Source organism: Struthio camelus, chromosome 3, assembly GCF_040807025.1.
Source record: "Struthio camelus isolate bStrCam1 chromosome 3, bStrCam1.hap1, whole genome shotgun sequence".
NCBI classification, from domain to species: Eukaryota; Metazoa; Chordata; class Aves; order Struthioniformes; family Struthionidae; genus Struthio; species Struthio camelus.
Window position 1 is genome coordinate 115,185,107 of NC_090944.1, and position 15,274 is coordinate 115,200,380.

At 34.1% G+C, this 15,274-nt stretch overlaps 1 protein-coding gene across 3 annotated transcripts in view; it reads left to right on the forward strand.

The window, feature by feature from the left end:
* The window catches only part of CENPF (centromere protein F), a 44,198-nt gene extending 29,040 nt beyond the window's left edge, over positions 1–15,158 (forward strand). For 2 of the 3 annotated variants that reach the window (XM_068939831.1, XM_068939833.1), the window contains exons 13-20: positions 176–2,482; positions 3,044–3,196; positions 4,221–4,397; positions 5,142–5,303; positions 6,939–7,101; positions 7,875–8,351; positions 9,719–9,912; positions 12,423–15,158. In XM_068939831.1, coding sequence (XP_068795932.1) covers positions 176–2,482; positions 3,044–3,196; positions 4,221–4,397; positions 5,142–5,303; positions 6,939–7,101; positions 7,875–8,351; positions 9,719–9,912; positions 12,423–12,629 — 3,840 coding nt within the window. In that variant the 3' untranslated portion in view covers positions 12,630–15,158. The remainder of the gene's footprint in view (positions 1–175; positions 2,483–3,043; positions 3,197–4,220; positions 4,398–5,141; positions 5,304–6,938; positions 7,102–7,874; positions 8,352–9,718; positions 9,913–12,422) is intronic. The other variant, XM_068939832.1, reaches the window with a different exon arrangement.
* Positions 15,159–15,274: the final 116 nt, after the last annotated feature.

Here is a 15,274-nt window from a genome sequence, read left to right on the forward strand (position 1 = left end):
GCATAAATAACTGTAAATTATTTCCATAGAAAAGCAGATTACAAAGTTGAGAAAGATACTGTCCATTTATTTTGCATAAAAGAGGAGCTTTACTACTTTTAAAAAATCTTTTAAACCTCATTCTCCATTTTTTTGTTTGTGATTTTTATTATTTACTGATTCTTAACCATTGCAGAACACTGAACAAGAAAACAACATCTTTTATGAGTTGGGAGCACCTAACGAAAACACAGCACAGAAAAATAACAAACCTAACCTAAGTCCCTGTGAGAAAATGGCTGTAGGAGAGAAATGTGTGCGTGAAAATGTAACTGAGACTGTTGAAGGAAGATTACTAGAAGACAGTACTGAGAAGCTGTGTGGAGAACAAGAATGTAGAAATGTGTCGGAAGAAATCTCTGACCCTTCAGACCGTGTCAGTGTATTGTCATTTTCCAATGGTAGCAGTTTTTTGAGTGCAGGGGATATGTTTGAAAATCAAATTAGAACTGAAACTCTTCAGGAAGAAACAAAACAGCAAACTGCTGAAAATCTGAATTTGATCTATGAGACGGAGGAAAGCAGTAAAAAAGTTGATTCACTAATGCAAGTCAAGGAATTAAACTCACAGTTGGACTTTCCGCATGCACAGTTAACTCCTAAGTGTTCAGCTTTTGCAGAACTAGAAGAAACTGCCATAGCACTTAAAAAAATAAACTGTGAAGTAAAAGAAAAACTGGAATCAGTTTCTGTTGATAAGAAGCAGTTATCTCTTAGAGTAATGTCTTTAGAAAAAGAACTTGACAACGTAAAGTCTGAGCTGGAATTATATAAAGTTAGATTGTCTGATGTAACAGAAACAGAGACACTGGATGATGTAGAAATGACCAATGAAGACTGGCATGAAAGATGTAGTGAAGCTGAAAATGAACTGAGGAGGACAAAATCTGAGAAAGTAAATTTTGAGAACCATGCCTTGTCCATAGAGAATGATTTTGCAGTGCTTCAGACAAAATATCAGCAGTTAGAAAGGGACAGAGAAGTTGAACTGAAAACTATTTCTAACCTTCAAGAGCACCTTGTTGCAGTCACAACAGAGAGAAACCATATCGGTCAAGAACTAAATATTTTGTCTGAAAATAAAAAAGAATTGGATAAAATGTATCAGAAACTGCAAGAGAAATTAAAAGAGCTAGAATCAAATAAAATGCATTCTACTGAATTCATTAGATGGTTAGAGGATGAAGTGATGACAAAAACAAATCTCTTTGAGACTGTAAAATTTGATGTAGATCAGTTATCAAATGAAAAAAATATTCTTCTGCAAAAGTTGCAAAATTTGGAAAAGTATGTAGAGTCTTTCACCTTAGAAAGAGAAAAGTTCCAAAACCAAGTAGCAGATGTGAACAAGGAAAAAGAGCTGGTTGTGAGAGAATCTGAAATGATGCAGAGTAAATTAAGTGCTTTAGAAATGGAAAATTCCAAGCTCTCCAAATCTTTGGAAGGCTTGTTAATTGAAAAAGGTGAACTTGCTGCCAGACTAAACTCAGCACAGCAAGAAGTACATCAAATGAGATATGGAATTGAGAAGCTGAAAGTAAAAATTGAATCTGATGAGAAGAAAAAACGTCACGTTGCTGAAAAGCTGAAAGAAAGTGAAAGGAAAGCTGATTCTCTTCTAGACAAAATTGAGAAGCTTGAAAGAGAATTGCAGATGTCAGAGGAAAATCTAGAAGATGCATTTATTCAATTGGAGACTGCAAAAGCAGAGGCAGAAACATTAAAAATTGAGATGGAAGAGATGGTTGAAAAGTTGAAATGTTTAGAATTAGAAATTGATGTCCTCAGCTCACAAAAAGAGTGTTTGGCTAAAGATTTAAAGGAAAAGCAAGAAAGAGTCCTGGAACTAGAGTCTTCAAATTTGGCTACAGTAAAAATATTAGAAGAAAGGGAGGAAGAAAAGAGGCAAATCAAGGATGAGTTTGAAAATACTGTAATATTGCTGAAATCTGAACTCAAAGATATAAATGAAAAATTAGAATTTTCCTGCAAGGAGCAAGCAGTTGCTAGAGCAAAAGAAAAAGAATTAATCAATCAGGTAGGTCATCTTGAACAAGACAGAACAATATTATTACAACAATGTCAGGAAATAAAAAGTGAAAATATCAAATTGGATCATTCAAAGGAAATACTTGTTGAACAATTTATGGATTGTAAGCAAAAATTGGATGAAAAGATTCAAGAAAATGGTACTCTTCAAAAGCAGGTGAAAGATACAGAGCAGCTCCTTTTGCAGTTGACACATATGGAACGTGAGCATGAATGCTGGCACCAGGAAAAAAAAGGGCTACAGAATTTGATCACTGAATTGAAGCTGAAGGTGCAATACTTTTCTAATAATGAAACTTTTCAGGATATCCTGAATGCTCTAAAAATGTCTTATAAAGACCTTGAGAAGGAACTGGAATCTACACTTTCGGGAAAGTCCACTTTGTATAAAAAGGTAATACAATTTCTGTTGTTATAAAGTTCCCTTTTTAGGAGTAAGGATGAAAAGTCCTCTGGGCTTACCACTTCCTTAAAAAATTATATTTTAAAATAACTATAACTTTAATCTGAGATCTTTACAGTAAGTATCCTATTTTTAAAATGCTATTTTCAATGCAGTCAGGAGTTCATTTCAAAGTTACAGAGCGGGAAAGCACTTACAAGGATGTTTTGTGTAGGATGAATGGAAAGGTTGCTTGAAAGTGAGGACAGAACATTAAGTAATAGGGTGTAGTGCAGAATACTTCCTCCTTCCTGTGGAAGAAAAAGAGGAAAGACAAATTAGTAATGAGTGAATGAGTTTTATATTAAGAAGAAGCAACTAGGGAACTCAGCCGGAAGTGAAATAGTAATTGAATACTTGCCATGAGAAAATAACATTAATCTGTTGTGGCCCTTGGTTGCGTTTGGACCAGTTATAAGGTAACCCTTCTTAAAATTTGCATGTTACATATAAAATTCTTTAGAGGTCACACCTTCTTTTAAGAAAAAATAATTATGGAAAATTTAATTTCAGGTAAATGAACTGACTGAAAGTTGTGCTGATTTGGAAGTCAAACTAAGTAACGCTGAACAGAAGATTGCCGAATTACAGGAAGAATTTACTATGGAAAGGAACAAGCTTGCTGAACAAATACAACATCTTCAAGAACAGTCAGAAAACAACAAAGTTAGTTACTGCATGAGTAGTAGATATTTCTGTGTTCAAGACCAGATTCTCAACTATTGTAAATGTGTGGAGGTCAACAAAGCTGTGCTAATGTACAGTATCTGAGATTCTGACTTCCAAGTTTCAGAAAATTTAATATTCTGTAAATCCTTTTTTCTTCTTAGCTTCTATGAAATGCTGATTTCTTGGGGAGTAGAGGCGACAGGTCCTCTAGAACGCTTTTACTGATAAAGAATTCTTCTCTACAGCAGGCATTCTATCATCATGCTGAATATAATGGATAAAAATGTAGTATTTCTCAAGTTCTTTTTAAAAAATAAACTTTCAGAAAAAAGTCAAGAAAAAATTAAGACCCTTTATTTTTAGGTTGTTTATATTTAGTTCTCCAAGGTTGTTTTACCATCTAGATGTCTTGTTTATTTGTGTAAAATGCTACGTGTTTAAATCAGTGGGCTTCTTACCTACTAATGGTATTTAAAAGAATTTATAACTATGTGCTTGTTTCTGTTGCAGCATTGAGGATTTTGAGTGGAAAAAGAAACAGAATTTCTACAACTTTCAGAAATACTGTACAGAAATAATATTTTTGCCCAGCTGTCCAAAAAGTACAGTCATAAAAGTGGATAGAAATGAAAATGCTTAGGAAGTTTCATCATCTTTAAGATTGTAAGAGAAGTGACTCTTCATGTCTGAAATCACTCAGAGGAAACAAGCATACATTCAGAAAGATAAATTTTGATTTTAGCAGAGTTGCATGGTTTAACAGTATCAGCAAGCTTACACTCAGCATTTCCCTCACATTAAAATATTTATTTTCAGAAGACCCACCTTTGCATCCAGTCCTGCTTTTTTGTGTTCAGCTATGATTATGGTTTATTTACCCACTGTCAAGTACATTTTTCTTACCAAGTTGGTTTTAGCATTCAACAGTATTTCAGATGTGAAGTCGAGCAGTTTAATAGATAAACTAATTCTCCACTTATAAAATTTTAAATACCAAAGAATGTGCTATTTCTTTTTATAGATTCAGCTGCATCTAACTATGTCAGAAAAAAATGAACTGAGTAAGAGTTTGGGGATGGTTCAGAAAGAGTTACAAGAAAAAGAGAGTGAAATGATAAGAGAAATATCGGAATATCAAGATAAACTTCATCAAGCAGAGAAAGATCACCAGGCTACTCTGACAGAAGTAAACCGAAAGGTAAATCAGACAATGGGAAGAACGGTGCTGTGCATTTTTAATTAAAGTTGACGTATTTTACAAAACTTTTGCAGATGAAATTGCAAAGGAAACTATCTTTGGTATCAATATTTCCAAAATGTAAGCAATGATTAAATTCTGAGATAAATTCACCTTTTACTGTTTGCTATATGAAAAAGGTGAATTTACCTCAAACTCAGCAAATGTTAAGTATATATAGTTTTACTGGGACTGTACACATAAGAAGGGAGAGCAACAATATGTTTCAATAAACAGTTCCCTAGTCAAGGAAAAGGCTAGTGAAGTGGGAATGTTGAGGAAAGATTAACCATTTAAGAAAATAAGATCAAATGTATTTGAAATGCATTTGCTTCAGCCGTGCTATATACAAAGAACCATAATCTGCAGAAAAGTTGTATGTCTCTATGAATATGTACTGGGATCAGGAGGACACAGATAAGCCGTTTGCTATAATTGTATCTTAATCATTTTAATTCCTGTGAATCTTAAGTATATTTGAAAGCCAGTTATAGTAAAATGTAAGGGCTTTCTAATGGTAGAATTCTTAGAGGCAAGATTATGGTGTACAAAATGTATACTTAAGGCAGTTACTCCTCAAAACATATCAAGCAGATTTGCTATGGAATTCTTGTGGGCTGTGGTATGATCATCAGGATATCTTCAAAATATAACTCAGTGTCCTTTTTTAGTATCACAATGATTAGCCACATTTTCTTTCTCTAGAATAAAGTAGAAATTCAGGCTTGTCAAGATAAAGTGAATTCATTGGAGCACTTTATCAGCTCACAAAAAATGGAAATTGAGCATTTGAAGTCAAATAAAGAGGAATTAAATAATTTTCTTAAAGAAGCAAATCGGACCTTAGGAGAACTCCAAAAAATTAAGGTAAGAAAAATTCATACAAGTATTGCTAATTACATCAGATACAAGGCACTGTGCAGTAAAATAAATTGAGGATTGGGAAGCAGTGCTCCAAAGCTTTGTTTTGACTTTAACTTGGCCTTTGTTTCACTAATGAAAATGTAGAGCATGCAGGAAACACTGTTGCTATTGATCTACATTAGAAAAATTGTGTTACGCATGCCATGACCAAGATCACCTATAATTGGTTTATGTGATACTAAACACAGCAGTCTAGTGTCTACACTGAATATTACAACTTCATTATAATGTCGTTAGAATGCACTCAAAGTGACTTTGCAGTGCCTGTATTTTCTTTTTGTAAATTACTTTGAAGATAAAAGATACCATGTTCTATCTCTAGCATTAGTCTTGATGCATTGCTTTTGATTCTTGAGAGTTTATCAATTCCATCTTATAGAGAATTCTCATCAAAATTATTAACTAGTGCAATTCTCTATTTGTCAAAAATATTTCCACTGATGGTAGAATATGAGCTTCATATACTGTGAACCACTGATAGCTCAGAACAGCTTACGTGTGCTCTAGTAGCAGAGCACACAGTATGGAAGTTTAACTGTCCATATAACTGAATTTCTGTTTATTAATTTTTTTCTACATTTTTCTCATCTACATTTTTTGTCCTACTTCTGTCTGTGATTGATTGCTAGCTCCAATTCTGTGCTCTCACTTTGGGAATCAGTGTCTCTCTAAAAGCACTCTTGAAGGAACATAATAGTTTCAATGTGTTGGCAAGTAAAGTTTGAATTGCAATACGTTTACCTGGCCCATCTGAAGTTCTTTATTCCATAGTACTCTACATTGTGGTATTATTTTATTCTCTTTAATATCAACAGTCCAATGACGTGCTACTCCAGCAAGTATGCCATGGACAGAATGCAATACCCACGGTACTGCAGATGCAGAACACAGGGCTTCCAGCTGTGCTTCCCATGTGGTATTTGCGCACAGGTTGGCACCAGTCCTGGTGAGCAGGGAGCAGCCCAGGATAGTGGCTAGAAAGGAATGATCTGCTGCTGCTCAGAATAGTATTTTTATGCTGCAATTTAGAGTTCAGAGAAGGCCTGGGTTATCTTGCCTCTGCGAAACTAAGGCACATTAGGGGCATAAGGACTACTGAGTCTTAGACTAGGGGAGAGTGCTTTACTATTTAGAGTATCGCTTTGAAATTTGTTACCTTGAAAGCAGTGCTTTCTTATGCCATGTCAGTAAAGTGGCAATAGGTGGAAAAGGGACTGCTATGTCAGACCTCATAGAGCTCTTTCATGGCTAGGATGCTAGTTTTGACATCAGTAATCTGAACAGCCATAATTTACTTTCTGTAACTGCAGAGAATAAGTCTTCCTATTGGTATTTGAATTCTTGTTTTTCTCTACTAAGTTAGTCTACATGTATATACTTTTCTAGGAAGATGACTTTAGTGTTTCTCCAGGTAAGAAGCTGCTAAAATTAAGTTGTACAGAAACAATGAAATAAGTATACGTTACAGTTGTGATCTACAACTAATATTGTGTTAGCAGTTAGAGTTTCATTTGACAGTATAATGCTTAGACAGAAAATTATATTTCTAGTGTTATAACTACATCTTTTATTTTGTAGGCTGACAATATTAACAGTATAGTTGAACTAAAGAAAGAAAATGAATTTGCTCGTAGTAAAGTGCAGCTGTGGATGAAATCCTGTAAACAGATGGAACAGGAAAAGGAAATGTTGCAGAAACAAATAGTGGAACGTGATGAGCTGTTAAAGAAGAAAAATCTAAGTATGTCAAAGTATAAGAAAAAGCGTAATTGAATTGTGATTCAGTTACAGAGGTTGTCACTGTAACTGAATTTTAATGCTTTCTTAACAATACATTAATTTGTAAAACTTTTTTTTCCCTAAAATGTACGTTTGTATATGCAGCTCTAAAACAGAGGAGAAGGATTCTTAACTGGTATGAAAAAGTGCAACTACAAAGTTGTGTTAGTCAGACCTTTTGAGAATCTAATGCCACTTCTTTCTTAAGTATCAGAAGGCAGCCCTAAGTTATGAATAGATATACTTTAATGTTACATTTTTGTGAGTAAAAGTGACTTTAGGAAGAAGGGGGATTTTTTATAATAACAAAGGTTTGTGTACAATTTTTTCCGTCTTGTTCCTTCAAGATCTGTGTCAAGATTCTCACGCTTTGTTGTTTCTTTTGTGGGTCATCTCATGAGACAAAATGCACTGTCCAGGAGGTCTGTTAATACATTCTAAAAGATACTTAGGGATACAAAGTTGAACGTTCAGAAGTTAAAAAATGACAGAGAAAATATTTGCCTGTGCACTGGCCAATGACTCTTTATTAAATATATTTATTTGTTAAATATATTGTTATAGGCAACATACTGCTGATTTTTATATACACTGCCTCTCATTTATTTATTATGGTTGCACAGTTATAGAGCATATGTAATTAATTAACAGATGTTTGATCCTTGCATTATAAATTCTTGAATATACATCTTTTTTAAAGTAACTTCTATAAGTAATGATAACTTTGCCTTAAAGGTGCTGATGAGAATGCCGTTACAGAAGAAATTAGGTTAAAACTGGAGGAATTACAGGAATCTGTACAAGTGAAAAGCAGAGAGGCAGACGAGAACTTGGAGAAATACTGCTCTCTAATTGTTAAATATTATAAGCTAGAAGAAGCAAATGAGATGTTAAAAACGCAAGTCACTTTGTTGAGCGGTCAGCTGAAACAGCCAATAAGTGATGCTATGAGCACTGCTTTGCTGAATTCAGATAACTCAGTAACAGTTAAGGATCAGTCAGTCAAAGGGATGAAGTCAGATGAAGATACTACTAAACTTTCAAGTAAAAGGCAGAGATATGAAGACACCAGGAAAGCTAATGGAGAACCAAGATCCCCCATGCCAGAGGCTTTATCAAAAAAGAAGAGGAAGGATGATCTGTATCAAAATTTGCTTGCCCAGGAGAATATGGACTATGAGCTGGCTGGACTTCCAGAAGTAGTGAAAAAAGGTACTTCCAATTTTTTTATGAAGGATAATGTTTTCTGAGCATAGAGGTTTTTTTCTTTTTTGTTTTGCTGGATTAATTTTACGCTGGGTCAGTTTGTGGCTATGCAAACATTTGTTACGATAAAGATGGGAGTAGGCAGTGGGAGGGAGCACACTCCCCTCTTTCCATGGTGGTGCCGGTTTTAGTGTTTGTGGAACTGTGGTGGTAGTCTTTTGTGAAATATTTGCATTGGTTTAGTAAGTATCATTTTGCAAAGATTCAAGTGATGCTGGCAGTCCCAACTTTGTAGTTTCTTGTGGTGTATGCATTAGGCACTAAAGCATATGATATGTAATAGCAACAAAGTTGGTTGCTAAATCAAGACTTACTCTAGTCGTTAAAAAATATTCTTTGAACTAGTAATTGAAACTTAAAGGAGAACAGCTGTGGAGTAGGTTTACTCTTAAAAAGTCAAAAGATGGAATACTAGAATACTATACTGTGTACTGTGCTGTGATGGAGTCACGTTTGTTCCTTTCCTGGTCCTCTAGTTTCTTCAATATTATTCCTTACTAGTTCAAAGAAGTTAACAGTACATTCACATCTTCATGAAAGTTCAGTTTCATTCTGCTACTAATGCAGTGAAATTAGGTAGCCTGGTATTCCGTATAAGGATTCATGGAAGCAAAAAGTAATTGAGGAGGTTGCACAAATCAGGGCTTGAACAATATAATATTTGATCAAATGCCCATTAAGTGACCCCTTGTAATAAATACAATTCCAATTATTCAGGGACGAGATGTGGAGGTACTGAATCTTGTCAACTTTAATGTCATTCTCTGAAGTCAGGATTTTTTAGCTTACACATTATTTGCATTTCCTTTTCTTATCACTGTTAATTCTTTTCTGGAAACTTGAGGACATATTTGCTAGTTAATGTTTGAGTTCTAGGTTAAATAGAGAGATAATAGAATCTAAATCAGGTAGTACACTTCACAGAGAAAAGTATGAAAAATCGAAAATATCATGTCACAGAATTGTGTTCTAATTGAATTCTAGTAAAAAAGTAGGTATGTTTTCAAACTGAAATTATTCTCCAGATAATTATGTACCTTTAAAGAAAAAAACAAAAACTTTTATTTGAAAAACTTTAGTATAGAATTACTGTTGTAGCCTATCTCTATTGTCTTTAAGTATGCTTATGAATTTTGGAATACACAAAATCTGCACAATAATCTATTTGATCCATCTTCTTCAATAGAGTGAATTATTTGTTTTAATTAGCTATTTTTATACCTATTTTGGAAAAAAAAAAGGAGAGAGATGCTTATTTGAGAAAAGGTGTAATTTAATGAGCTGTTTTTAATAGAAGCTCTTTTATTTTTCAGGGTTTGCTGATATTCCCACCGAAAAGGTTAGCCCTTATATTTTACGTAGAACAACCCTAAATCTAAGAACAGATCCTTGTCTGACTTCCCAGAGTGAGAAATTGTCTTTGCCTACACAAGATGTAAAAAAAAGCAGATCAGAGAATCATGGTGAGCTCTCTCATTCAACAGCTGGTGGCAGCAAATCACAAAAGGTGACTTTTAAAAAATTTATCTGTGTATGAAAACCATAAGGACATTTACTATATGTGTTCATCTTGACAAGAAGGTTTGAAGGATATAGCATTATTTTTTTAAATTTCTCAGAAATACAGTGAAGATGAGATCATAAATACTGAATAACTAAAAATAGCAGAGGTGTGAACTACACTAGCAACCTGCAAATTGTTCCCCTGATGTTCTTCTGCGACTTCATAGTGTAACCCATTTGGAAATGTAAATACAATACAAGTATATTTTAAATTTTATGTAATTGATATTAAAGAGCAAATATTCTTTATACTGCAGTTTCTTAGGTTTCAGAAACAGTAAAAAAGCAAAAAAGTAACCTCTGAAAATCAGAGTTGTGGCTAAAGTTTTCTACTAACAACTTCTATTGGAATTCCAAATTCTAAATGTTATAAAATAACTGCAGCTCTTTGAGAGGTTGTTGAACATCTAAATTGGGAACATTTAGATGGTGAAGCAACTAGATTTTAATATTAGTGGTTACCAGATTTTGAGGCTAAAATAAAATAAATATATAAAATAATAAATAATAACACAATTAAAATAAATACCGTTGAATTAGGTTTTGAAGGCTGAATTTTATTTTAAAAAGTTGGTTAATGAAGCTTATGTTAACTTTGCAAGTGTTTTCAGTCACATGACACACTGCTGACTATTCTGCAGTACATCAGAACAAGACATCCTTTCTAAGTTAACGCGAATGCCTTCCAGACTACAGAAAACTTCTCCAACTTCAGGACTGAAATAAACCTTTTGTTGTTTGATATATTTTCCAAAGTTGTTATCCACGTTGTTTCAAGCAGTAAGAATTTGAGAGTGCTTATTATATATTGATACTTCTTTACGTGAAGTTTGGCAGTGGTTGCTAGTTTGCCAGGTTACACAAAAGCATTCTTTTGGTGCCACAGAGCCAAAAGAGAAGCCATAAAACAACAGAGTACTACTATTGTTGGTTTAGTTTTTTTTTTATTTCACGAAATATTTTGGATTAGAACATTAAGTATGCTCTTGATTGTAAACAAGATCCACATAGTTTTATGGATTTATAGATTTTGAGGCCAGAGAGCATGATATAATGACCAGTTGGATCACAGCCCATAATTTTTGAGATATAGCATTAGAAAATCCGTATTTTAAAGTGATATTGAATCCACTACATCCGTGCATGTTATTTCAAGGGTTAATTACCCCAACTTGTCAAAATTTGCTGCTTCTTACAGACAGTGATTGGAGTTGTGTTTCATTACTGTTTCATTACGTGGTGCCTATAAATTTTATTTACAGTCATTTATATATGTGTTGCTGTAACTTTAGAAACAGATGGAGCGTGTTGCTTGTAAAGAAGCTCAGTAGCAGAAAAAGAATGGAAGTCTTAGCCATAGAAAGTTACTAAGTAATCATCTGCCAGCATGCTACAGCCTTATTGTAGGCTCTCAGTGACCATAGTCAAGGTTACAGCAAGTAACAAGTAGTCAGTAATAAATTGTTTTTAATATAACTGGGGGAGGGATTTCCCAAATTGTTTTTTATTTTGCCTGAGCTGATACTGTCTAGGCCTAAGCACAGGCCTACTCCTTACCTTCAACTAAAAACTATATTCACTAAAGGAGAATACAGTGGAATTAAAGGTTTCAGGGCTGTTTCCCGCCAGCTATAAATATGCAGAAGTCTTCAGTTCCAGGAGTTTGTGCCCTTCTTCTCTTTTGGACGTTACTGAATATGGCTGTTTGTTTTATTTCAAGAAGATATACACCTGAGAATCTTTGGAGGAACTGTTTAAAGTATTGTTTCATTGTCTGTTGAAACCATCAAAGCATGTTATTTCATGCTTTATATTAAAACAGTAAATTGTGTGTCTTATTTTAAAAGTAAAATAAGCCTTATTTCCTTCTCTTCCCTGACAGCTACTTGTATGTACTTCATTTAAGACAGCCAGTTTCAAACTGTTGAAAATTTTTCAAGATGTTTAAAATGTGCCCTCTGTCACTTTCATATGCAGATTTATTCGTTCGGATGTGATCGGTAGAATTTAAATTGCATACTTTGACGGCACATCAGTTAAAATGTTAAAGCAGTGTTTTCTGTCCAGTTGAGACAGTGAGAACTATGTTTTATGCTTGCAAAATATGTACTGTAAAATTAAATGCAGATCTCAATATGTAATACCTAACATGTTAGTAAGCAGACTAAGAGTACTGTCTGTTCCTGGTTTAGTTTTCTACTGCTCCTAGCAAATAGCTTGCCAGCTATGTAGCACATACTTCTATCTTATTCTATGCCACTGATTTGAAGTCTCACTATATGGTATATTTAGAGATAAATTTATTCAAAATCCTTTGTTTTTAATTTGTATGTATATGTTTTTGCAAATTCACAACACTAAGTATTTCACAGTGAGTTTTTTGATCTACTGCAGAAAGATAACAAGGTTTTCCATTTCCAAGTAACCAATAGGATGTTTGTGTTTGTGTTACAGGTAAATGATGAGCAGCAGTCCCAAGGAGGAACAGTTCTCTCACCAATGAAGTCTGCTTCAAGATCACCACTTTGCACATACAAGCAATCCACAAAAATGGTTTCTGATAATACTAGTGAGAGTCATATGGTGCACAAAACCAGAAATTCCCTAAATGCACAAACACTACCTGAGCAACATGAACAAGAAAACTGTAAGGTGCAGTAAATGTGTGGACTTAATCTCAATGCAAAATAGCTGAAGGTCAGAAACTGGTTTCTCAAATGTCAAAACAACATGGTGGGCACCGTTTTCCCTTATCAAATGATTAACAATATACTGGTTCTGCAAATCATCTTGAGTATTCACTAACCACTAAAACTTGTGGAATGATAATTAAGGAACAGATAGGTAATATAAATAATTTTCTGTAGAATTTTCTGTACATGGCATTCAGAAACATGCTGAAAAACTGAACCAGGAGAAATAGTTAACTACACATTGCATTGTCGCCATCCCTTCTGTGTACAGGTATTGCATTACATTTCCAAAAAGTTCTCATTTTGCTGCACAAAAGATGATCTACGGATGGAAAATGAAATTAACCGGTATATCTGTAAAAATATTAGGCAAACACTATTGGAGGATAGAACTAGGCACCAACTTTATCTATAACTGTAAAAACAAATATATATCCAAATATAAATTGCATCCAGTGCACACTTAGTGTTCTTTTTTTCCAGATGGAATAGCATTGTGTAAAGAGGGAAGAGACGTGATCCGCACAAATCCGGAGATGACCATGGGTTTTCCCTGAAACTAAGCATCTGTCAATCCATCTCTTTGCTATTTCCTAGTATGCACTCTGGGCATAGCTTAAGGTCTTACAACTTAAATCTTTACCTCTACAAAATGGCCCTTGGTGAGCTAGTCATCCCCAGCAAGCTGGGGCTGGCAGCGAGGGTACCTGGCTGGAAGATACACGATCAGCGCTAGCTATACCAATAATGCTGATTCTCTGCAGGAAGTCTTCTCCTTCACCCTGACAATTCTTGGCCTCAAACTTGTCACTTCATATGAAATTCATTGCAGATAACTGACTTAAAACTGATATAACAAGAGTGAATATGCTAGAGAAATGGTCAGGTGTCAAGAAAATTCTAGGTACGAAGCCTTGAGTTAGCCGCTTTTCATCCAAGAAAAATCCTATTTGACATCCCAAAAGAAAGTAGAGGTAGCATTGACTCACCTGGAAATGGCATCTAAAATAATGGTATCATCAATATAAATAAATAACTCTGTCTAGTTCATGACTGTGCACTTGAATTTAGGATGATTCATTACAAATAAGCTCACCATGACAGGCTTGTGCATGTTCATTTAAAAGGTCTAACTGGGCTTGCTCAGTAGCCCGGAGATATTCTATGTGAGAGAAAAGAGTTACATCAACTAAATTAGCCGTTATCCAACTGAACAGAAACTACTTTTCCAATAACTCATGTGGCTTATGCTTGCCTACCCTGACCAGGTATTACAAAAAATCAAGCTCCTGTACATGAGCAGCAGTGCTCTAAGGCTTCGAGTTGCACTGCAGAGATAGGTGTTTTCATATTACTTTTGTGTCAGAAGATCTAGTTTCCCCTTTCAACAGAAGCAGATAACATTTTTTACTTCTTGAAAGAGATTTCTTAGTTTAAGTGAAAGAAAATGATTTTATTCTAAGTTAACTTTTTAAAGTACAAGTATCTCCCTGATGACACAAAGATTAATATTATAGTTAAAATTCAGTCAATTTTACACTCAGTAGAGTGGATTTCTCTATTACATATAGACCATGCTTATAGTCCATTCCATTTGAAAAAAGTTTATGGGAACAGCAAATTAATCTACTCATCAGTCAGATCTTTAAAAAAAAATTCAGCTTTTGTCTCAAAACAGTTGAAGAGAATAACACAAACTGACGTATTTCATATAGTTAAAATGAACAAAACCTTTGTATACAAGCTCTGCTTCAGTAACTACATGTGCCTATGGATGGGGTCAAGTCAATAGATGTTGTGACTTTTTCTAAAGCTTCTCTAGTTGTTTGCTCACTAAAGTATTAGGTAATTAAAAAAAAATCCTTATGGTACTATGCCTGGAGACATCTTCCAGGAAAACTGAAGGAGACCTATCTTAAATAATGCATCTTGATGCCCTGTCTTTCTGCCAGTATACCAACAAATCTACTCATAGAAGTTAAATATTTCAGATAAGGTTTTGTATCTTCAAGTTATTCAGGATCCTGTGTGAAACTGTAGCAATTAAAAAAAAATAACTAATTTTAAAGCAACTCTTTTGATGGAAGTATGAGTGTGAAAGCATATTGGTAACAGATAATAGAAATAATGCAGGAGCGTTATATTTATTCTCAAACTTTTTTTTTTTTCTACTTTAATCTAATGCCTTGAAAAGTGTCCCAGTTGGAGAAAAGTGTGGAAAAGTATCTTTAGAAAACCACCTGATTTTAACCAGAAAAATTAAAACTGTATTATAATAAAGTAAGTAAATATCACCACTACAAGAAATGATTGGGACTACAGTAGTTACACAATTTTCTACTTTGCCATGTTTGTATTTCATAAGTATTTAGATTTTGGTAAGTGTGAAACAGATAAATTTTGAAAGATCAAAATATCTATTTATTATTTTCAGTTACTCATACATACTGTAGTACTATCTAATCTTAGTTTTTGGCATGCTAGTTAATAAAGATAAGATATTCAAGAGATCTTAAATTACTTAGGTTAATACCTACATTACTTGCAAATGGGGCTTAAGTGTTCTAAATCCTGTTGCAAAGCAGTGAGACTCTGGGTCACAATTCATTTAGG